This window comes from Oncorhynchus kisutch, linkage group LG17, assembly GCF_002021735.2.
Source record: "Oncorhynchus kisutch isolate 150728-3 linkage group LG17, Okis_V2, whole genome shotgun sequence".
Lineage (NCBI taxonomy): Eukaryota > Metazoa > Chordata > Actinopteri > Salmoniformes > Salmonidae > Oncorhynchus > Oncorhynchus kisutch.
The window spans coordinates 68,605,083-68,629,191 of NC_034190.2; the positions used below are offsets into that span (position 1 = coordinate 68,605,083).

The 24,109-nt window shown below is 41.1% G+C and overlaps 1 protein-coding gene across 4 annotated transcripts; it reads right to left on the reverse strand.

The window, feature by feature from the left end:
* Positions 1-593: 593 nt before the first annotated feature.
* On the reverse strand, positions 594-20,150 carry LOC109908184 (ras-related protein Rap-1A). 4 transcript variants are annotated; one of them, XM_020506727.1, is made up of 10 exons: positions 19,957-20,138; positions 14,349-14,507; positions 10,662-10,770; positions 8,897-8,985; positions 8,713-8,781; positions 8,572-8,628; positions 8,296-8,436; positions 2,587-2,730; positions 2,281-2,399; positions 594-1,343 (listed from the first exon to the last, which is right to left on the reverse strand). In XM_020506727.1, exons 4-9 carry the CDS (start codon positions 8,951-8,953, stop codon positions 2,310-2,312), a joined length of 558 nt encoding a protein of 185 aa, XP_020362316.1. In that variant the 5' UTR covers positions 8,954-8,985; positions 10,662-10,770; positions 14,349-14,507; positions 19,957-20,138; the 3' UTR covers positions 594-1,343; positions 2,281-2,309. The 4 variants fall into 4 exon arrangements, with proteins under 4 accessions (XP_020362316.1, XP_031650324.1, XP_020362317.1 ...); XM_031794464.1 differs by having other exon boundaries at positions 14,100-14,507; positions 19,957-20,086; XM_020506728.2 differs by lacking the exon at positions 14,349-14,507 and having other exon boundaries at positions 19,957-20,150.
* Between the last annotated feature and the right edge of the window lie 3,959 nt (positions 20,151-24,109).

Consider the following 24,109-nt stretch of genomic DNA (forward strand, 5'->3'; position numbering starts at 1 on the left):
GGTGTTTTTCAGGTGGTTATAATGCTCATTCATACAGTTTTATAACAGGTCTGATCTTGCGCCAAGTTTATGAATCTCAATATGTGCGTGCGCAGTCTTCCAGAAATGACCCATGCATACATTTATAACTTATAAATGAGGTCCCTGGTCTCGTCTGCTCTCAAAAGAAATTACATGTCCTCATTGTCCAAGACTGTGTAGAAATGGATCCGAGACCAAGACACTGTAGTCCCGAGACCAGACTCTACAAACACTGAAAAACAATCAATTTCACACCATACACCTGTTTAAACCAGTGTTCCCCAAACTCAGTCCTGGGGACACAAACATGTGCACGTTTAGTTTTTTGCCATAGCATTGCACAGCTGGCTGATTCAAATAATCAAAGCTTAATAATGAGTTGATTATTTGAATCAGCTGTATAGTGCTAGGGCAAAAAAACAAAACATGCACACCTTGGGGTCCACAGGACAGAGTTTGGGTAACACACTTGTACTTGTATTTTTTTATTGAGAGAGAGCATGTTCATTTCAGATTGACCTTTTGACTTAATTACTATTATGTAGAGGAATAAAAAAGGCATTGACAAAATATAATGAAAATGTACTAAAATTTAATAATTCATAAAAGCTGGAAAATCTTTTGTGACAGGGTAACAAGAAGCAATATTAGAGTTGGTTTTTAGTACAATATATTTTCAGCCTCAAGACAAACAAATCAAGTCTCTTCATTTCCCCCATTCTATAAAATATACATTTTCCACAGCTTCATTATGCAAAAAAGTAATCAGAATATATTATGGGAAATATGAAAGCCTTACAGCTTCCCATAAAACAAAGTCACTTAGGAAATATGTTATTTGATGAATAAAAGTACTTAAAAGTAGGAGAAAGAAAACATATGGACAGTGATGCATTACTGTAGACACAATTAGTGCAGAAGGGTATGGTAATGAAAAAGGCCAACATTTCCCATGATGTATTTTGCAAAAGTTTTGTCATTTGAAATGTGCCGAAGATCTGACAATATTTGCAATCAAAACAACCTAATTCCCCAAATCCGCATGGTGGTCTCTTCTTTTAAATTGTAATTTCCAAAACAGGGGAAAGGCAAAACTCTTCATCACAAGGCTGACTCATTGACAAAAAAAATTATTAAAAAGAGGAAAAGGTCTGTAACCATTAAGAAGCAGAGAAGAGTATCCAAGAAGAATCATCCTCCATTATTAGAGTGGTGAGGAAGATAATTACTTGTCTGCCTTTGTCAAACTTCTCCAAATGTTGTTGAAAGGTCTTGGAATGCTGGCACCTTCCAAATGGGCAACAGTTGTGTAATTCAGTTTCCTACAGGTAATAGAGACACAGAGGAATGGTAGTCCAGAGGTGCTTTGATTTACACACCCGTACGTATTTATTTGGACAGTGAAGCTAAAACTTAGAATTTCTGCTCCATACGCCAGTATTTTGGATTTGAGAAAATGTTTTATGTGGCGACAAAACAGAATGTCACCTTTAATTTGCAGGTTAGCATTTTGTCCCATATTGCTAACACGCAATGACTAAATCAAGCTTGTGACTTTACAAACTTGTTGGATGCATTTGCAGTTTGTTTTGGTTGTGTTTCAGATTATGTTGTGCCCAATAGAAATGAATGGTAAATAATGTATTGTCATCTTGAGTCAATGTAAAGAAGAATGTATCTGAACACTTTTACATTAATGTGGCTGCATTGCTAACGTGATTACAGATAAACATGAATGACAAGTGAGAAAATTAGAGACATAAATATCATACCCCCCAAAAAAATTAGTCACAAGCTTGATGTAGTCATTGCGTGCTAGAAATATGGGCCCAAATACTAAACTTTTTACTAAATGTAATACACTAAGTGACTTTGTCCAAATACTTATGACACTTTCAAATGGGGGGGGGGGGGGGGGACTAGAAACAAAGTGCATTAATTTCATAACTGCAAAACAGATGAAAATACCCTCAAATAAACAGGTGACATTCTTTAATGTCGCCTAATAAAACATTTGACCTCAAATCTGAAATTCTGGAGTATAGAGCCATATTAAAAGGTTTTAGCTTCACTGTCCAAATGAATACGTAGGGGAGAGTACACTCCATGTGAGAGCAATTGCACATGAAATGCCTCACTGTGAAGAACGTGGGTTTTTCTGATAGAAAGCAAAAATATCAATGCAAGTACATACTCATGGGATTATGATCAAATTAGACTCAGTAAAAAAACATGATACATATAGGTTCAGGATCTCACCTGGCTCAGAACTGCTGCAAGTAAGAACTTTAGAGCAGTGTGCAATTTGACTTCTTCTTTGCTTTCTTCTTTTCTATCGGCGTTTTCCTATTGATCTGTCTGACCAGGTCATAGAAAATCTAAATAGGAGCAAAGGAGCTGGTAGTTAGAGATGCATTAACTAACTCTGTCATAGGCTCCAGATAATCACACTTGTTAACTTGACAATAATTACTTTTTTGTTGTTGTTGCAATTCCTTTCAACTAAGAGATATAAAACACTTTAATTCAGTCCAGGTGACTGGAAGTGAAAGCAGTGGGACTTACCTCATTAACGTTGATCTTTGATTTAGCGGAGGACTCTAGAAAGGCACAGTTGTTCCACTGTCTGGCCAGGTTCTGTCCCTGCTCTTTGCCCACCACACGCTCATCCTCCAGGTCACACTTGTTGCCTACCAGGATCATGGGGACCTGATACAAAATAGGGAGAAATAGAGGGAAGATGTTGACAGTTCTTTACTCATTCTTTTCAAAACAAAAATATAAGCCATATCAGTCTCCATAATGTGACAATGAATCAATCATATACAAACTCTGCATGAGCCACCATCTTCTCTGACATGCTCCCCCAATGTCTGTACAGGATTGCTTCTCACTGTCATTTAGGATAGCAACACTGAAAACATGCATGAGAGCATCAGCTGTTCCGGACGACTGTGTGATCACGCTCTCCGTAGCCGACGTGAGTAAGACCTTTGAACAGGTCAACATACACAAGGCGTCGGGGCCAGATGGATTACCAGGACGTGTGCTCCAGGCATGTGCTGACCAACTGGCAGATGTCTTTACTGACATTTTTAACATATCCCTGATTTGAGTCTAATACCAACATGTTGTTTCAAGCAGACCACCATACTCCCTGTGCCCAAGAACACAAAGGCAACCTGCCTAAATGACGACAGACCCGTAGCACTCATGTCCGTAGCCATGCAGTGCTTTGAAAGGCTGGTAATGGCTCACATCAACACCATTATCCCAGAAACACTAGACCCACTCCAATTTGCATAACGCCCGAACAGATCCACAGATGATGCAATCTCTGTTTCACTCCACACTGCCCTTTCCCACCTGGACAAAAGGAACACCTATGTGAGAATGCTATTCATTGACTACAGCTCAGCGTTCAACACCATAGTACCCTCAAAGCTCATCACTAAGCTAAGGATCCTGGGACTAAACACCTCCCTCTGCAAGGGTAGGTAGCAACACATCTGCCACGCTGATCCTCAACACTGGAGCCCCCCAGTGGTGCGTGCTCAGTCCCCTCCTGTACTCCTTGTTCACCCACGACTGCATGGCCAGGCACGACTCCAACACCATCATTAAGTTTGCAGATGACACAACAGTGGTAGGCCTGATCACCGACGAGACAGCCTATAGGGAGGTCAGAGACCTGGCCGGGTGGTGACAAAATAACAACCTATCCCTCAACATAAGCAAGACTAAGGAGATGATTGTGGATTACAGGAAAAGGAGAACCGAGCACGCCCCCATTCTCATCGACAGGGCTGTAGTGGAGCAGGTTGAGAACTTCAAGGTCCTTGGTGTCCACTCAAACAGCAAACTAGAATGGTCCAAGCACACAAAGACAGTCGTGAAGAGGACACGACAAAGCCTATTCCCCCTCAGGAAACTAAAAAGATTTGGCATGGGTCCTGAGATCCTCAAAGGTTCTACAGCTGCAACATCGAGAGAATCTTGACTGGTTGCATCACTGCCTGGTATGGCAATTGCTCAGCCTCCGACCGCAAGGCACTACAGAGGGTAGGTTTTATTTATTTATTTCACCTTTATTTAACCAGGTAGGCAAGTTGAGAACAAGTTCTCATTTACAATTGCGACCTGGCCAAGATAAAGCAAAACAGTTCGACACATACAACGACACAGAGTTACACATGGATTAAAACAAACATACCATCAATAATACAGTATAAACAAGTCTACATACGATGTGAGCAAATGAGGTGAGATAAGGGCGGTAAAGGCAAAAAAAAGGCCATGGTGGCAAAGTAAATACAATATAGCAAGTAAAACACTGGAATGGTAGATTTGCAGTGGAGGTGTCAGAGGAAGGCCCAAAAAATTGTCAAAGACCCCAGCCACCCCAGTCATAGACTGTTCTCTCTACTACCGCATGACAAGCGGTACCAGAGTGCCAAGTCGAGGATAAAAAGGCTTCTCAACAGTTTTTACCCCCAAGCCATAAGACTCCTGAACAGGTCATCAAATGGCTACTCGGACTATTTGCACTGTGTGCCCCCCCCCCCGAACCCATCTTTTATGCCGCTGCTACTCTCTGTTTATCATATATGCATAGTCCCTTTAACTATACATTCATATACATACTACCTCAATTGTGCCAACCAACCAGTGCTCCCGCACATTGGCTAACCGGGCTGAATTGTGTCCCGCCACCCTCTCTTTTACACTACTGCTACTCTCTGTTCATCATATATGCATAGTCACTTTAACCATACAGTGCCTTGCGAAAGTATTCGGCCCCCTTGAACTTTGCGACCTTTTGCCACATTTCAGGCTTCAAACATAAAGATATAAAACTGTATTTTTTTGTGAAGAATCAACAACAAGTGGGACACAATCATGAAGTGGAACGACATTTATTGGATATTTCTAACTTTTTTAACAAAACAAAAACTGAAAAATTGGGCGTGCAAAATTATTCAGCCCCTTTACTTTCAGTGCAGCAAACTCTCTCCAGAAGTTCAGTGAGGATCTCTGAATGATCCAATGTTGACCTAAATGACTAATGATGATAAATACAATCCACCTGTGTGTAATCAAGTCTCCATATAAATGCACCTGCACTGTGATAGTCTCAGAGGTCCGTTAAAAGCGCAGAGAGCATCATGAAGAACAAGGAACACACCAGGCAGGTCCGAGATACTGTTGTGAAGAAGTTTAAAGCCGGATTTGGATACAAAAAGATTTCCCAAGCTTTAAACATCCCAAGGAGCACTGTGCAAGCGATAATATTGAAATGGAAGGAGTATCAGACCACTGCAAATCTACCAAGACCTGGCCGTCCCTCTAAACTTTCAGCTCATACAAGGAGAAGACTGATCAGAGATGCAGCCAAGAGGCCCATGATCACTCTGGATGAACTGCAGAGATCTACAGCTGAGGTGGGAGACTCTGTCCATAGGACAACAATCAGTCGTATATTGCACAAATCTGGCCTTTATGGAAGAGTGGCAAGAAGAAAGCCATTTCTTAAAGATATCCATAAAAAGTGTTGTTTAAAGTTTGCCACAAGCCACCTGGGAGACACACCAAACATGTGGAAGAAGGTGCTCTGGTCAGATGAAACCAAAATGGAACTTTTTGGCAACAATGCAAAATGTTATGTTTGGCATAAAAGCAACACAGCTCATCACCCTGAACACACCATCCCCACTGTCAAACATGGTGGTGGCAGCATCATGGTTTGGGCCTGCTTTTCTTCAGCAGGGACAGGGAAGATGGTTAAAATTGATGGGAAGATGGATGGAGCCAAATACAGGACCATTCTGGAAGAAAACCTGATGGAGTCTGCAAAAGACCTGAGACTGGGACGGAGATTTGTCTTCCAACAAGACAATGATCCAAAACATAAAGCAAAATCTACAATGGAATGGTTCAAAAATAAACATATCCAGGTGTTAGAATGGCCAAGTCAAAGTCCAGACCTAAATCCAATCGAGAATCTGTGGAAAGAACTGAAAACTGTTCACAAATGCTCTCCATCCAACCTCACTGAGCTCGAGCTGTTTTGCAAGGAGGAATGGGAAAAAAATTCAGTCTCTTGATGTGCAAAACTGATAGAGACATATCCCAAGCGACTTACAGCTGTAATCGCAGCAAAAGGTGGCGCTACAAAGTATTAACATAAGGGGGCTGAATAATGTTGCACGCCCAATTTTTCAGTTTTTGATTTGTTAAAAAAGTTTGAAATATCCAATAAATGTCGTTCCACTTCATGATTGTGTCCCACTTGTTGTTGATTCTTCACAAAAAAATACAGTTTTATATCTTTATGTTTGAAGCCTGAAATGTGGCAAAAGGTTGCAAAGTTCAAGGGGGCCGAATACTTTCGCAAGGCACTGTATCTACATGTAAATACTACCTCAAATCAGCCTGACTAACCGGTGTCTGTATGTAGCCTCGCTACTGTTATTTTTCACTGTCTTTTTACGGTTGTTTTTATTTCTTTACTTACCCATTGTTCACCTAATACCTTTTTTGCACTATTGGTTAGAGCCTGTAAGTAAGCATTTCACTGTAAGATCTACACCTATTGTATTCGGCGCACGTGACAAATAAACTTTGATTTGATTGTGGGGTAACTACAATGTTGATCCATTCTCAGTTCTCTCCTATCTCAACAATTAAACTCTAACTGTTTTAAAGTCCCCATTGACCTCAGTGAAATCCCTAAGCAGTTTCCTTCCTCTCCGGCAACTGAGTGAGGAAGGACGCCTGTAACTTTATAGTGACTTGGTGAATTGATACACCATCCAAAGTGTATTTAATAACGTCAACACGCTCAAAGGGATATTCAATGTCTGCTTTCTTTACTTGTACCCATCTGCCAATAGGCGCCCTTCTTTGCGAGGCATTGGAAAACATCCCATGTCTTTGTGGTTGAATCTGTCATTTGAAATGCACTGCTCGAATGAGGGACCTTACACATAATTATGTGTGGGATACAGAGATGAGATAGTCATTCAAAAATCATGTTAAACACTTATTGCACACATAATCCATGCAACTTGTGACTTGTTAAGCAAATGTATTTTTTTCCCCAACATTTATTTTAATGTTTAGGCTTGCCATAACAAAGAGCTTGAATACTTATTGACTTAAGACATTTCAGATTTTACATTAATTTGTAAACATTTCTAAAAACATAATTCCACTTTGACATTATGGGGTATTGTGTGTAGGCCAGTGACACAATCTCAATTTAATTCATTTTAAATTCAGGCTGTAACAACAAAATGTGTGGAAAAAGTAAATGTGTGAATAATTTATGAAGGCACTTTAGAACATAACTGCATACAAATCATAGTGATCGTAACAGCTGTAATTGTGTTGGAAGTGAGGAGGAGCCTGGGAGGATGCTCTTGGAAGTGTTGGAAGCACATCAACGACAGTGACGGAGCCCTGAATAGCTAAAATACTCACATCCTCCCAGGCTGACTACACCAAGGCGGAGAAGGGAGAGGCAGGACTTGCGGAGCTATCTGCGTCACAAATAGAACTGACTTCTATTACGTGGTTATACCCACGTTGCAAAATAAATGTAGAAGTCTATATTATTAAATTATTGCGCCAATGAGCATCTGCGTTGCCAAGGGCTAAAATCGAAATCTGTTCTATTTGTGACACAGATCGCGCTGCAAGTCCTGCCTCTCCCATCTCCTCATTGGTTTATAGAAGCAGGTACCCACATGCCATCTCCTCATTGGTTATACCCACGTGGGTGACTGAAAGACAAACGAGGTCAGTGGCGGTAATGCAGCTAATTTATGAAAGTTGCCAATCACGATATAAAGTCAAGAGAAGAAAAAGGCTGGAAGGAGGAGAGATGACTAGAAACAATTCAGTTGACTGTTTTATATGTGGATTAATTGTCGGAGTAGAGGACCTTGTGCATTTCAGGTAAAATAACAACTCAATGTTTGTATCCCAGGACAAATTAGCTAGCAACAGTAAGCTCGCCAAATAGGACAAATTAGCTAGCAAGTGCAAGCCAGCTAGCTAAATTGCCATAAATGTTTAATGCTTTTCGACCTGTCGCCAAATTAATGTAATTGGTTCAGAGCTTGTTTTGATATTTTAACCTGCGTGTCGTGATCGCGTTTGGTGTGGGGGGACAATATACATTTATGCACAATGGAGCACGCGTGCAGCCGGTTTGGGTCACGTGTCAGTGTCAACGACAGTGACTGAGCCCTGAATAGTTACAATACTCACATCCTCAGTGTCCTTTACTCTCAGGATCTGTTCCCTCAGGTCCTGTAGGTCGTTAAACGTGGACTGTGCAGTGATGGAGTATACAAGAGCGAAGCCTTGACCGTTCTTCATGTACAGGTCCCTCATTGCTGTGAACTGCTCCTGTAAAACAGCAGACGAAAGACTCCATGACATACTGGTCATATTTACTGCCGTTATACAATCGGTTACCACGGCTAACGTTTACTGCCGTCATACAATCTGTTACCACGGCTAACGTGGACATGTTCTACTTACTGTTCCAGCTGTGTCAAGGATTTCAAGCATGCATTGCTGCCCGTCCACTTCAACTTGCTGTGGGAGAGGGAGTAAAGTTTAGTACCATTTTGACACTTGAGTGGTGGCAATGGAGCTCTTAGTAACTTTAGGGCAGCATACCTTTCTGTAGGAGTCTTCTATTGTGGGGTCATATTTTTCCACAAAAATACCTTGTACAAATTGGACTGTCTGGAAGAGAATAAGCAAGGAAAGAAGAAAATAATAGTGATATCAATTCTCAAAAGCAAATGCCCACTCAAATCACTTACGCCCAGAATGGAAACCTAGGCAAGGCACTACTCACCAGTGCAGATTTGCCGACACCTCCGGAGCCTAACACCACTAGCTTGTATTCACGCATGGTGGGGTTACTTTACTAGACAGCAGAAAGGTCTGCAAGAGGAGAGACAAGAGAGAGAGCATTGGTTAGGCCTACTTACGTCACTATTTATATAAATTAAACACATTGCCAGCCACAGATGAGAACCCAATAATGTCTTTCAGCTTTCATCAGATCTAGAAGTAACATCTGGCAGTTGTTCATTCCCCTCAGCTTGCCCATTATCTAACTACTCATATCACATAGCTCAGCCGGAACATAATGGTCTGCTTGTGGTATCCCCTTGACAACACATATTCAGGAACTGAAACTCCTCTCCCTCTGCCAAAAAAAGAATCCCTCCATCCTACCCACTACCCAGCTGACATGACGAGGCCATGTTCCCTTTTCAAAAGAAGAAAACAAATAGACTAGAGCAAAAATAACCCAGAGATTTGTTCCACCCTCGGAATTATGCACTACATCTTTAACACTTGAGTAAGTGACAGTGAGCTGATGCTAATTGTCACACAGCTCAGTCTCTATGGAGTTGGTGGGTAATAGCCGCAGTACCACAAATAGCTTAATCTCATTAGCATGCTTAGGAGCAGGCTGTGTGGGGCGAGGAGTCGCCACCATCAGCTTGGCACAGTGATAAGTAGCGCTTGTAAAATTAGCACAACATTATAAAACTCTTAAAACAGTCAGGCATTTATGACTTGATATTCTTGGAGCCAGCCATGTAAATGTGAGGCACCTGCCAAGAGAGACACTCCCCCCCCCAGAATATTATCCCCACGAAACCTATTTTGGTTTTGTCTGCATTGTGCTTATTCCATTGGGGACCATATTGGAAACAACGTGTTTAACGTGCATCTTTTCCACCAATAAATCAACATGTCTTATGTCAAATAGGGATAACCACCAAGCCATGGCAAAAGCTACTCCATGAGAAAATGTTGGTTTTATGTACAGAGAAACAATCCTAACCCACTACGCAAATCTAACAAATTGCAAAGGACAGCAGCACCACAAGCCTACAATGGACATATGGGCAGTATGAGGGATGTTACAAAGGTCCATTCAATCCTCAGGCCATTGCAATACACCCCCCTCTGTCAAAATGTTGTGCATATAGAAAACAGAACAGAGATTAGAGTAAGAGAATGACCACTGATGTAAAATAATGACCAGACCAAGAAAGGCAGCGTGTGTTTGATTCCGATATCAGCTCCAATCTAGAAGCACACTTAGAACCCATAGACACAGTAAGAATGCTAAACAAAGTGCCAGCCAAAAACGCTTCAAAATGGCATTTCATTTATATCTGACGTGGCCACAGCCTTTAGTAGCCTGTTTCAGATTAGAGATAACACATCTGGAGTAGCACTTAAGCAAATAAATGCTTGTAGAACTTCACATGGTCAATCCCAATCTTAGAATTCCTGCAAAGCACAGCTGATATGGAGAGTGTTTCCATGTTGACAGGATGTTGGCACATCCACCATGCCCACTGGCAGTGAGAACACTAGCCTCTTGAAATCTTGCAAGTCATTGAGGGTTCAGATCCAGTTAACACAGTAGACAGCGGTTAACTGGACAGAAAACCTGTAGCTAGACAACTTTTTGTTGTTCTTTTTACTAACGCTATGCAGGTTGATCATTCCCAAGCAGCATATAGCCTAATAGCATAGTATCTGCACAAACTCATTTTCCAGCACAAAACACCCACTTTAAGGACATAACCTACCGTGTACAAGGCTGGAAACGACAACTCCCCACTACATCTGGTGAGGGAAGGCTAGCAGTTCCCAGGACACACAGGTGTGGAGGCTGTGGTGGGAGCCAAAGGATTTAGGCTATGCCAGAGAATCCCCACAAAGATAGGAAAAAGACAGAAGAAATATATAAGTTGCAGTTCACTTTTTGAAAATAATCTTAGGCCTGCACTTTGAGGGAGTGGGAAACATTTAATCAAACGGTAGGCGTACATTACTCATCACCATCAATATGGTCTCAAAATACTCACTTAACTTGAAAAAGGCCTAAATGATAAGAAAGCCAGACCATTGTTAGGACTACAAAAGAAACCCATGCAGAATGTGCCAATGAAAGGGCAACATAAGGTTATCTGTGTTTACTCAGATTTCTGTTCAAAATTGAGCTGCAATTTACTGCATAACAGCTGACTTTGCTTATCAGTCAGACAGCCAAATCATTCCTGTCTTCTTTCAGACTTCTGAGTGAGAGAGTTTCTGGCAGATTATAAAACATTTTCCACTTTAAACATGTTAGAGTTCTCTAAATTGAGAGACAATTATTTTATCTATGGATAACATCTTTTCGACAATCTTAACTGCATACAAAGGGGCACCTGATGGGAATGTGGTTAATTATTTGTTTTTATTGCGCATGGGTGTTCTCCTGAATGGCATGTCATGCATCAAATCATAATTCTCAAAAGACAACACTAGCCACCCTTGCTATTTACATACACTACTTTGCCAGAAAGTATGTGGATACATGCTCGTCAAACATCTCATTCCAAAATCATGGGCATTAATATGGTGTTTATCCCTCCCTTTGCTGCTCTAACAGCTTCCACTCTTCTGGGAAGGCTTTCCACTAGATGTTGGAACATTGCTGCAGGGACTTTCTTCCATTCAGCCAAGAGCATTAGGGAGGTCGGCACTGATGTTGGGCCTGGCTCACAGTCAGCATTTCAATTCACCCCAAAGGTGTTCAATGGGGTTGAGGTCAGCACTCGGTGCAGGCCAGTCAAGTTCTTCCAGAACAATCTCTTCAAACCATTTCTGTATGGACATCGCTTTGTGCACAGGGGCATGGTCATGCTGAAACAGGAAAGGGCCTTCCCCAAACTGTTGCCATAAAGTTGGAAGCACAGAATCATCTATAATGTCATTGTATGCTGTAGCATTGAGATTCCCCTTCACTGGAACTAAGAGGCCTAGCCCAAACCATGAAAAACAGCCACAGGCCATTATTCCTCCAACACCAAACTTTACAGTTGGCACTAGGCATTGTGGCAGCGAGCGTTCTCCCAGATTTGTCCGTTGGACTACCAGAGGGTGAATCATCACTCCAGAGAACACGTTTCCACTGCTCCTGAGTCAAATGGCGGCGAGGTTCACACCATTCCAGCCGACGGTTGGCATTGCGCATGGTGATCTTTCCACTTGACAATAACAGCACATACAGTTAACCAGGGCAGCTCTAGCAGGCAGAAATTTGACGAACTGACTTGTTGGAAAGGTGGCATCCTATGACGGTGCCACGTTGAAAGTCACTGAGCTTAAGTTGTCCTTATGTTAGGCTATGATCTGGCTATACAATAAGGCTGTGGCCTACACTAGTTAATTTAGCAGACAAGATTTGCTTCGAATTCCATGGCATTATTTTATAGTATGAAGAATAGAATTGAACAACTGAATAAAATAAAAAGGATATTTTCTTCAAACGATTTGAGGGAGTGCGCACATGCAGCTATACTGTGTTGAGCGGTTAACAAAGAAACAGGTATTCCTATATGCTTAATTTAGAGTTATGTAACTTTAGTTGTGATACAAATGCTGGGTTATATGTTTTGATTTTCAATACATTCTATCGCTGCATTATGCAACTATTGATTTGAATGAAGTCACATGAAAAGGCAGGAGCTCAACTTTGTTTTTTTGCACAAGCTGTACACATTTCATCAGTCTCTCATTCACAATTTGACAAGCACATGATAAAGCCTCGAATTTCCCGGCTGCACCCCCTTTGTGTGGCCATAATGCCCCCTAAGAGAATCCATGCCTTTTGCGGCCAGTGGCCATTGTGCCCTTGGGCTAAATATAATCAATTATAATTCCCTACTTCGGGCTGCGTGGCGAAGCACCTCACTCACATGGCTCTTCTTCGCGTGATCAGATCTTTATCTAAGGCTATAAGTGAAGACAGACATCGGGGACGCAACCGCGTGCGTCCTTATCCAAAATCAAATCAAACTTTGTCACAAGCGCCGAATACAACAAGTGTATACCTTATCATGAAATGCTTACTTACAAGCCCTTAACCAACAGTGCAGTTCAAGAAAGAGTTAAGAAAATATTTACCAAATAATGTAAAAAATGATAAAATAACAATAACGAGGCTATATACAGGGGGAACTGGTACCGAGTCAATGTGCGGGGGTACAGGTTAGTCGATGTAATAACAGTCCATATTTACTTGGTCAGCCAACCATATGAGTAGGCCTAAAATACAGCAAACGCCTAAATCAATCTACTATCCCCCATAGTTCAAAAGTTGAACTATTCTATTCGAGAAAGAAATATTCCAAACAGACCACTAGCATCAAAAAAACTGTTTTAATGCTATGAGCCTGACGCAACTAATCAGAACGTCTAGCTTAAAACGTTGATAAACTATTAGGCTATTTCTTCACATTAAGAGGGCAGCAATGCGCACATAGAAGTAGGCATGAACACACCATTAGCAAAAGTGACCGCAATTGCAATTATACATGTAGTGCTTTTATTATAAAGGTACATTTATATGGTGAAAATTATCTTCTCCAAACTTGAAACTCAGGCACTGCGCATGTATGCCAGTTAGGGTCTACACCCGTTGTAAAGCAGATTATGTGCTACATTTTAAGAAGTTATTTTAAGTTACTTTAGTTGTGATACAAACCTTAACAAAACATATAAGCCTATGGGCTAGGCTACATGAGGTGTGCGACTATGATTATTTTTAAAGTCACAAAAAACACCCAAAAAAAGGCATGCGCTATTTCTTGCCTTAAACTAGCCATCATTCACAAGTGAAAGGCTAATATTGTCACCCATCAGACTATTCTTGACTTAATCGCATCTTTACATATATTAATAATATGTGTGAAATTTGTTTGGATTTAGAATGGACCATTATCATGCAGTTGTCTAAACAGGGACAATAGAGTGCTGAGTACCAGGCAGTTAGCAAGTTTGGTAGGCTACTAATGACCATCAGCAGCATCAGAGTTGCAGAAGCCTAATTACCTTGACTAAACGGACACGTGAAATTTGATTGTCATCATTACTCGTGACCACCGGTGTGGCGGTAATACAGTCACCGTAACAGCCCTATCCATTAGTGGGAGTTACAGGTTAGGTACTGTTTGGTGTAGCCCAACATTTTTACCAACCTTTACTTGGCGATACTAGCTTTGTTCTCGATTCTGCCAAAGATGCATCTTCTAAAATGTCAGTGTCCAGTTGCAGGTGGTGCATTTGAATTTTAAAAAGGTTTTGTTACTAAAACAAAGAAATGTTTTGCTCCATTAAGTAATCAAACAATGTGTACGTCGCCATCTTCTCCATTTAATTTTTTCCCCCCTCATTGATTGAGACAGGTGGTTCCACCCCAAAGTGCAGCATGTCATGATGACACTCACCTGTCTCGATCAATGCACTCTCCACGGAATCGGAAGAAAGCGGATGTTTCTGGTTTTCAGGGATACAGTATTTTCAACCCAACTTCAGTTTCCCATAAAAAAACAGAAGTAGGGACTCCGCTCAGGGATCCTTCTATGCCTGCTACGTTTGATCATAACCTATGAGAGAAGATTTGAAATAGACAAGATGGCGGCATACACATTGTTGGATTACTTTCATGTTGCAAAACAATTATTGTATACTGAACAAAAATATAAACAAGTCACGTTTCATGAGTTTAAATAAAATATCACAAATGTTCCATATGTAAAAAATGTATTTCTCAATTTTTTCACATCCCTGTTAGCGAGTATTTCTCCTTTGCCAAGATAATCCATCCACCTGACAGATGTGCCATATCAAGAAGCTGATTAAACAACATAATCATTGTACAGCTGCACATTGTGCTGGGGACAATAAAAGGCCACTCAAATGTGCAGTTGTCATAAAAAAAATGTGACACTTCAAGTTGAGGGAGTGCACAATTGGCATGCTGACTGCAGGAATGTCCACCAGAGCGGTTGCAAAAGAAGTGAATGTTAATTTCTCTACCATAACCCACCTCTGTCATTTTAGAGAATCTGGCAGGACGTTGAACCGGCCTCACAACCGCAGACCACATTTAACCATGCCAGCCCAGGACCTCAACATCCGGCTTCTTCACCTGCGAAATGGTCTGACACCAGCCACCCAGACAGCTGATAAAACGGTGGGTTTACACAACCAAAGAATTTCTGCACAAACTGCCAAACGTCTCAGGGAAGCTCATCTGCGTGCTTGTCATCCTCACAAGGGTCTTGACCTGACTGCAGTTCAGCATCATAACAGACTTCAGTGGGCAAATGCTAACCGTCGATGGCCACTGGCATGCTGGAGAAGTGTGCTCGTCACAGATTAATCCCAGTTTCAACTGTAGTGGGCAGAAGACAGTATGTGTTGGCGAGCGGTTTGCTGATGTCAATGTTGTGAACAGAGTACCCCATGGTGGCGTTGGGGTTATGGTATGGGCAGGCATAAGCTATGGGCGACGAACACAATTGCATTTTATCAGTGTCAGTTTGAATGCACAGAGATACCGTGACTAGATCCTGAGGCTCATTATCATACACATTCATCCGCCACAATCACCTTATGTTTCAGCACGACAATGCACAGCCCCATGATCTGAACAATTCCTGGGAGCTGAAAATGTCCCAGTTCTAACCAGACAGGTCACCCATTGAGCAGCTTTGGGATGCTCTGGATTGACATGTACGACTGTGTGTTCCAGTTCCCGCCAATATCCAGCAACTTCGCACAGCCATTGAAGAGGAGTGGGACAACATTCCACAGGCCAAAATCAGCCTGATCAACTCTATGCGAAGGAGATGTGTCATGCTGCATGAGGAATCTGGTGGTCACACCAGATACTGGTTCTGATCCACACCCCTATCTTTTTTTCAAAAGGTCTCTGTGACTAACAGATGCATATCTGTATTCCCAGCCATGTGAAAGTCATAGATTAGAGCCTAATGAATTAATTTCAATAGACTGATTTACTAGTGATGCACAGATATTATATTTTTGGCCGATACTGATATCCAATGTTTTCCTTGCAAAAAACCCTGATACCGATAACCGGTATAAAAAAATGTTGCAGCCTTAAGCATTCTAGTACAGTTAAATAGTTACACGGGCGCAGCGGTCTAAGCCACTGCATCTCAGTGCAAGAGGTGTCACTACAGTCACTGGTTCAAATCCAGGCTGTATCATATCCGGCAGTGATTGGGAGTCCCATAGGGAGGCGCACAATACGGGTAGGCCGTCATTGTAAATAAGTATTTGTTCTTAACTGACTTGCCTAGTTAAATAAACGGTTATACACACACACAGACCATAAAGTTATTTTGTTCGCATTTACGTATGTCCCCATTACCAGTAAAACATCATCAAAACCTATTTCTTTCACTTACTTGCTGTGCTGTTTTGTTGTTCATTTGTTCAGTGGTTTCATTCTCAACCAAGATTTCTATGGAACACCGTCTGGGTCTTTGCGTGTCAAAAATATACTATTTAACGTGTCAAATAAGCTTGTTGACCAATCAGGACCTGAATATGACTGCACGTTAAATAATAATTTAACTCGTTCATACATTTCTTTACGTAGTTATTACACATTGATTACGCTATCACTCGTATTTCATACGTCACAACGATTCGCCAATACATATGCTATGATGCTCGTAAAGTGCTACAGTGCTGATGCTACAGTGCTGGTCATAAAAAAAAGCTAGCTAGCTCATGGATTTAAACAATGTCGTTTTGCTATGTTTTTGGGGAAGAACAATCTGTTTCAGTAGCTATATAGTTAGCTAGCTAACTATATAGCTAGGTGTCATCTAAAATAACCTTAATTTATAAAATACTATTCTTATTTGGTGGTTGGACCCATCTATGTGAAGCTAGCTACAATAAGGATTAGCCACAATAGTGGATTTGCGGTTAGTCTTCAAAATAAAAGTCTGGCATAATTCTATTCGTATTCATTTGCATCACTGTCAATTATATACTTTTATTTTGAAGGCAAACCACAAATTTCACTATTGTGCCTAATCCTTATTGTGGCTAGCTTCACAACACATAACCCGGTCAGGTCGAGCCTCACTAGCCAGATGAAGCTAGCTGGCTGCTTATAACGTTAGCTTTGGCCAACAGGGTTAGCTGGCTAGCTATTTATTTTTATGAACTGAAGTTCAAGTTCAATAGGCGAACAACAAGTGGCAAACAAGCTAATACTTTCTCACAAGGATTCCTAAATCATTGCTAAGAATAATGAAAATTACTGCATTTTTTTTATTGGTCATTGTTTTCAGGCTGGTTGTATTGGTACTAGGTACCAAGCTAAAACTAGATAACCCAGAAGTTACGGTCGAACAAATGATGCGTTATTACCAACGCGGTATTGTAAACATCATTCGTGGCTGGTGTTTGCTAACTTTTTTGTTCAGCTTTGACATGGCTACTGTATAATTTGAGACACGCAAAGACCCAAACGGAGTTCCATAGTATGTGTGTCGTGAAGCCAATAGCAGTGACGCTATTACTGTGTAACTCCGTTAGGGCAACATCGGAAAAATAGCGCACTTGGTAGTGTTAACCGGTGCTCGAATTATCGGCGAAAGCCAACATCACCCACGACAGAGAACGGTTGATTGCCAAGGGCAATAAATTCCATTATCTTGGTTTTAATGGATTTCGCATGAGTTGTCTCGGTGAAATTGTGTTACTCTTTCAAATGACTGCTTGACGGCTCGATCCACACAGCGGACACTGTGAGCTAATTTAGGAATGCTGTGTTGCACGTATAGCGCAAAATGTTACGTATTTTTTGTGAACAAATGTTAAGTTTAGTAGCAGCATGTGAAAATTGTGGAAATCTGTTGCAGCTCAAGTCAACTACTAAATCCACAATGCAATGCTCTCTCTGGGCTGGCTGGCTAGCTAAGTAGCAAACTTAACTACACACAATAATACCAGTTAATATCCGCATATGAAGTAGCTGGCTAGCTGTAAAATCGCCTAAACAAACTGCACTATCAATTTAGGAGTCTCTCTCACCCAGAGTGCAAGAGTACGTTGTTATGGCAACAACGGTCCGTTCCCACAGATACACACTGTTTAGATTGAGCACATCTAAGCAAAATATATACATTGTCATGACGATATAGGTGGATAGATGTGTTCTAGACAAGTATGCCAATACCATTTATTAGCTGATTTGGTGATCTGAAAAGCAGGTAATTGTTTAAAAAGCGTTATTAAAATGTGATAGTGTGTTATCCCCTATCTCCAGTGACGAGAACTAGCCTAAAGGCCGGCAGATAGTAATATTGATGGTTCGTATCTAAAAAAATTATCCATTCAGGCTGCTAAGGCGTCCTTTAGTAGATTTAATGGCGAGAAGGAGAGGAAATAGGAAAATATGCATACTTTCTTTTTGAAACAATTTTCCACTGCCATGCTAGTGGCTAATGTTACTGATGTTGCGCCTTGCATTCAGCCAGGGGTAAACAGACTGCTGCAACCTGATTGGCTGAACGCAATATCCAGGACTAGCATTCCCAGGCATTAGCCACTTTTGCATGGTGGTGGAAAATGGTGTTTCATAAAGAGCACAAATTGTTCTTGTTTTTTTTCACCTTCTCACCATTAACTACAGTTAAGGAGGAAATTGAGAACCATGTATTTTGAATAAAATATAAAACAATTTTACTGAGTTACAGTTTATAGAAGGAAATCAGTTAATTGAAATAATTCATTATGTCCTATTCTATGGATTTCACATGATTGGGCAGGGGCCCACCCACTGGAGAGCCAGGCCCTGCCAATCAGAATTAGTTTTCCCTACAAAAAGGGCTTTATTACAGGCAGAAATACTCCTCAGTTTAATCAGCTGTCCTCAAGAAGCTGGATGTGGAGGTCCTGGGCTGGCTTGCTTACACTGGGTCTGCAGTTGTGAGGGCGGTTGGTCGTACTGCCAAATGATCTAAAACGACGTTGGGAGGCGGCTTATGGCAAGAGCTCTGGTGGACATTCCTGCAATCAGCATTCCAATTGCACGCTCCCTCAAAACTTGAGACATCATTGGAATTGTGTTGTGTGACAAAACTGCACATTTTAGAGTGGCCTTTTATTGTCCCCAGCACAAGGTGCAACTGTGTAATGATCATGCTGTTTGATATGCCACACCTGTCAGATGGATGGATTATCTTGGAAAATGAGAAATGCTCACTAACAAATTTGGGCACAACATTTGAGAGAAAGCTTTTTGTGTATATGAAACATTTCTGGAATATTTTATTTCAGCTCAAAAAACATGGATCAAACATTTTACATGTTGTGTTTATATTTTTGTTAAGAATATATATGACAAGTTCCTACAAGATTTCAAACAGACCACTTACAAGTTAAATCAGGGAGAATTTTTTACCCATCAAATTGATTGTATTTCTGGGGTGGATTATTCCTTTACTTGGTAGGAAATTCTATGTATCACACCAAACAGTACATAACCTGTAACTCCCAGTATTGGATACCAACAATCGTTGGTTAAATCGCATTATCTGGTGTAACAATCTGTATCTAACTTAGCCAGCCAGGTTACTATTTAGTTAGCTGTCGAAGTTGCCTTCCTAGCTATTTAGCTAAGCTAACCCCTACGTTTGCCACCCTGGACCGATTTAAAGTTACAGCTAGCTAACAGTCCACGATCTGGGTGAGCCAACCATGTAGTGGCTAACTTGTTAAATGGTATGTCCATCAATTGCCAAATAGCTAGTAAAATAAGACGAATTAGCTACAGCCAACTCCCTTCGGCTTGTTATGCTAGCTGTTGTAACGAGCTGCTTTAGCTCGCTAACGTTAGCCTCCCTTCCATCCGGCCTAGACTTTTGCTGTAACTAGCGAGCAACTACCATAGTTAGCTGTCCTACTTTGCCATCTGACACATTTCTAACATTTTCACCGATCTATATTGGCGTATTGATTAGCCCAAAACGGTTGTTATGGCCAGATATAATCGTTACTCACCGTGTTTTGGTCTCCCCGCCGCCTCACTGGAGTTGCTGACTTCAATGATTCTAGGTCGAAAATATACTTCAACCAAGACTTCAATGAACCTCGTTCGGCACTGCAAACGTCACTCCCTAACAAACGTCACTCCCTAGCTAACCTCTCAAACCATAAATGGCAACGGACGGTGCACACTACTGTAGTTTCAAGGCGACCTGGGTATTCACAATGTTGTAGTCCAGGCATAAAACCATATGGATCATCTGAGTATTTTGGCGACCATGCACACACTGAGTGCAAATACTATTAAATAAGAGATTACAAGTTTGTTGCCATGGTCTCCACATTATAAACTGAGGACTGTGACAAAAACGATACAACAAAGTAATAAATAGCCTGTTATCAAGTAGGCCTACTGCCATACGAAATGTGTTTGGATAATGTGGGCAAGCAGAATGCTGTAGCGTGCAATTAGATAGCATACTTTCCCACTGGAGTTCTCAGAAATAAACCATCTCTACTTGTTCAAACAGACATTCAGTCCCTAGTACAAAGCCCTTTCACAGCACCCCTCCTTTCCTTTGTTTGCTGAAGCGCAAAGGCCCACCCGAACTCTCACGGTCTTCACATTTTTCTACCTTAAAATTAAATCTCAAAAGGGAATACATTGTATTCTTTTCCTACCTACAGTTGAAGTCGGAAGTTTACATACACCTTAACAAATTACATTTAAACTCAGTATTTTACAATTCCTGACATTTATTCCTAGTCAAAATTCATTGCCTTAGGACAGTTAGGATCACCACTTCATTTTAAGAATGTGAAACGTCCGAATAATCGTAGAGAGAAATATTTATTTCAGCTTTCATCACATCCCAGTGGGTCAGAAGTTTACATACACTCAATTAGCATTTGGTAGCATTGCCTTTAAATGGTTCAACTTGGGCCAAACATTTCAGGTAGCCTTCCACAAGCTTCCCCCAATAAGCTGGGTGACTTTTGTTCTCATTCCTCCTGACAGAGCTGGTGTAACTGAATCAGGTTTGTAAGGCCTCCTTGCTCGCACACACTTTTTCAGTTCTGCCCACAAATTTTCTAAAGGATTGAGGTCAGGGCTTTGTGATGGCCCCTCCAATACCTTGACTTTGTTGTCCTTAAGCCATTTTGCCACAACTTTGGAAGTATGCTTTGGGGTCATTGTTCACTTGGAAGACCCATTTGCGACCAAGCTTTAACTTCCTGACTGATGTCTTGAGATGTTGCTTCAATATATCCACATAATTTAGCTTCCTCATGATGCTATCTATTTTGTAAAGTGCATCAGTCCCCCCTGCAGCAAAGCACCCCACAACATGATGCTGCCACCCCCGTGCTTCACGGATGGGATGGTGTTCTTCAGCTTGCAAGCCTCCCCCTTTTTCCTCCTAACATAACGATAGTCATTATTGCAAACCATAATCTGGCTTTTTTATGGCGGTTTTGGAGCAGTGGCTTCTTCCTTGCTGATATAGGACTCGTTTTTACTGTGGATATAGATACTTTTGTACATGTTTCCTCCAGCATCTTCACAAGGTCCTTTGCTGTTGTTCTGGGATTGATTTGCACTTTTCACACCAAAGTACATTAATCTCTAGGAGACAGAACGTGTCTCCTTCCTGAGTGGTATGACGGCTGCGTGATCCCATGGTGTTTATACTTGCGTACTATTGTTTGTACAGATGAACATGGAACCTTCAGGCGTTTGGAAATTGCTCCCAAGGATGAACCAGACTTGTGGAGGTCTACACATTTTTTTTCTGAGGTCTTGGCTGATTTTCATATTTCTTTTGATTTTCCCATGATGTCAAGCAAAGAGGCACTGAGTTTGAAGGTAGGCCTTGAAATACATCCACAGGTACACCTCCAATTGACTCAAATGATGTCAATAAGCCTATCAGAAGCATCCATTACATCATTTTCTGGACCTTTCCAAGCTGTTTAAAGGCACAGTCAACTTAGTGTATGTAAACTTCTGACCCACTGGAATTGTGATACAGTGAATTATAAGTGAAATAATCTGTCTGTAAACAATTCCTGGAATAATTAATGTGTCACGCACAAAGTAGATGTCCTAACCGACATTCCAAAACTATAGTTTGTTAGCAAGAAATTTGTGGAGTGGTTGAAAAATGAGTTTTAATGACTCCAACCTAAGTGCGTGTAAACTTCCGACTTCAACTGTATCTTCACAAACTACTCCACATTTTAAAAGTTAAAGAAAAATTATAGAAAATATTCAGATGTCTTTATTGCGCTATGTAAAATTGCTCAAGCTCAGTAGATTACGTTGGGAGTCATTGATGGAGAGCAATATTCAAACCTTGTCTCTGATTTTCACCAAATTTAAGTCAGGACTAAGGATGGACCACTCAGGAACATTCAACCTCTTGGAAAGCCTTTCGGTGTGTCTTTGACATAAAAATGGTGTAATTGTCCCTCTGAAAAATAAAACTCTAGGAGCAAGGAGCAAAGCTCAGATAAAAAGTTAGAGAAACCCTGCATCAGTCTTCTGAATATCTAAACCTGGGATAGAGTTTTATTTTTCAGCGGGGACATAACAAAAAATGTTATGCCAAAGACACATCAGAATGGCATTCCAATAGGTATTGAGTCTTCCTGAATGGTCCAGTCTCAGTTTTGACTTAAATCAGCTTGAAAATCAGAGACAAGGTTTGAATATTGCTGTCATCAATGACTCCCAAACAAATTTACTGAGCTTGAGCAATTTTGACAAAAACAAAGGAAAGTATTCAGACCCCTTGATTTTTTACAGAATTTGTTACGTTACAGCCTTATTCTAAAATGTATTAAATAGTTTTTCACCCTCATCAATCTACACACAATGCCCCATAATGACAACGCAAAAACAGGTTTGTAGAAATGTTTGCTAATTTACATTTTATTTATTTTTTCTCTGCAGATCCTCTCAAGCTCTGTCAGGTTGGATGGGGAGCGTCGCTGCACAGCTATTTTCAGGTCTTTTCAGAGATGTTCGATTGGGTTCAAGTCCGGGCTCTGGCTGGGCCACTCAAGGACATTCAGACACTTGTCCCGAAGCCACTCTTGCGTTGCCTTGGCTGTGTGCTTAGGGTCCTGTTGGAAGGTGAACCTTCACACCAGTCTGAGGTCCTGAGCGCTCTGGAGCAGGTTTTCATCAAAGATCTCTCTGTACTTTGCTCCGTTCATCTTTCCCTAGATCCTGACTAGTCTCCCAGTCCCTGCAGCTGAAAAACATGCATCACCGTAGGGATGGTGCAAGGTTTCCTCCAGACGTGATGCTTGGCATTCAGGCCAAAGAGTTCAATCTTGGTTTCATCAGAACAGATAATCTTGTTTCTCATGTTCTAAGAGACCTTTAGGTGCCTTTTGGCAAACTCCAAGTGGGCTGTCATGTGCCTTTTACTGAGGAGGGGCTTCCTTCTGGCCCTTCTACCATAAAGGCCTGATTGGTGGAGTGCTGCAGAGATGGTTCTCCTTCTAGAAGTTTCTCACATCTCCACAGAGGAATTCTGGAGCTCTATCAAAGTGACCATCAGGTTCTTGGTCACCTCTCTGACCAAGGCCCTTCTCCCCGATTGCTCAGTTTGGCCGGGCAGCCAAAGAGAGTCTTGGTGGTTACAAACTTCTTCCATTTAAGAATGATGGAGGCCACGGTGTTCTTTGGGACCTTCAATGCTGCAGAAATGTTTTGCTACCCTTCCCCAGATCTGTGCCTCGACACAATCTTGTCTCTGAGCTCTACGGACAATTCCTTCGACCTCATGGCTTGGTTTTTGCTCTGACATGCACTGTCAACTGTGGGACCTTATATAGACAGGTGTTTTCCTTTCCAAATCATGTCCAATCATTTGAATTTACCACAGGTGGACTACAATTAAGTTGTAGAAACATCTCAAGGATGGTCAATGGAAACAGGATGAATCTGAGTTCAATTTCGAGTGTCATAACAAAGGGTCTGAATACTTAAGTAAATAAGGTATTTCTGTTTTTTATATTTAACAAATTAGCAAACATTTCTAAAACCTGTTTTCAATTAGTCAATATTGGGGTATTGTATGTAGATTGATTAAGACATTTTTTTATTTAATCAATTTTAGAATAAGGCTGTAACGTAACAAAATGTGGAAAAAGT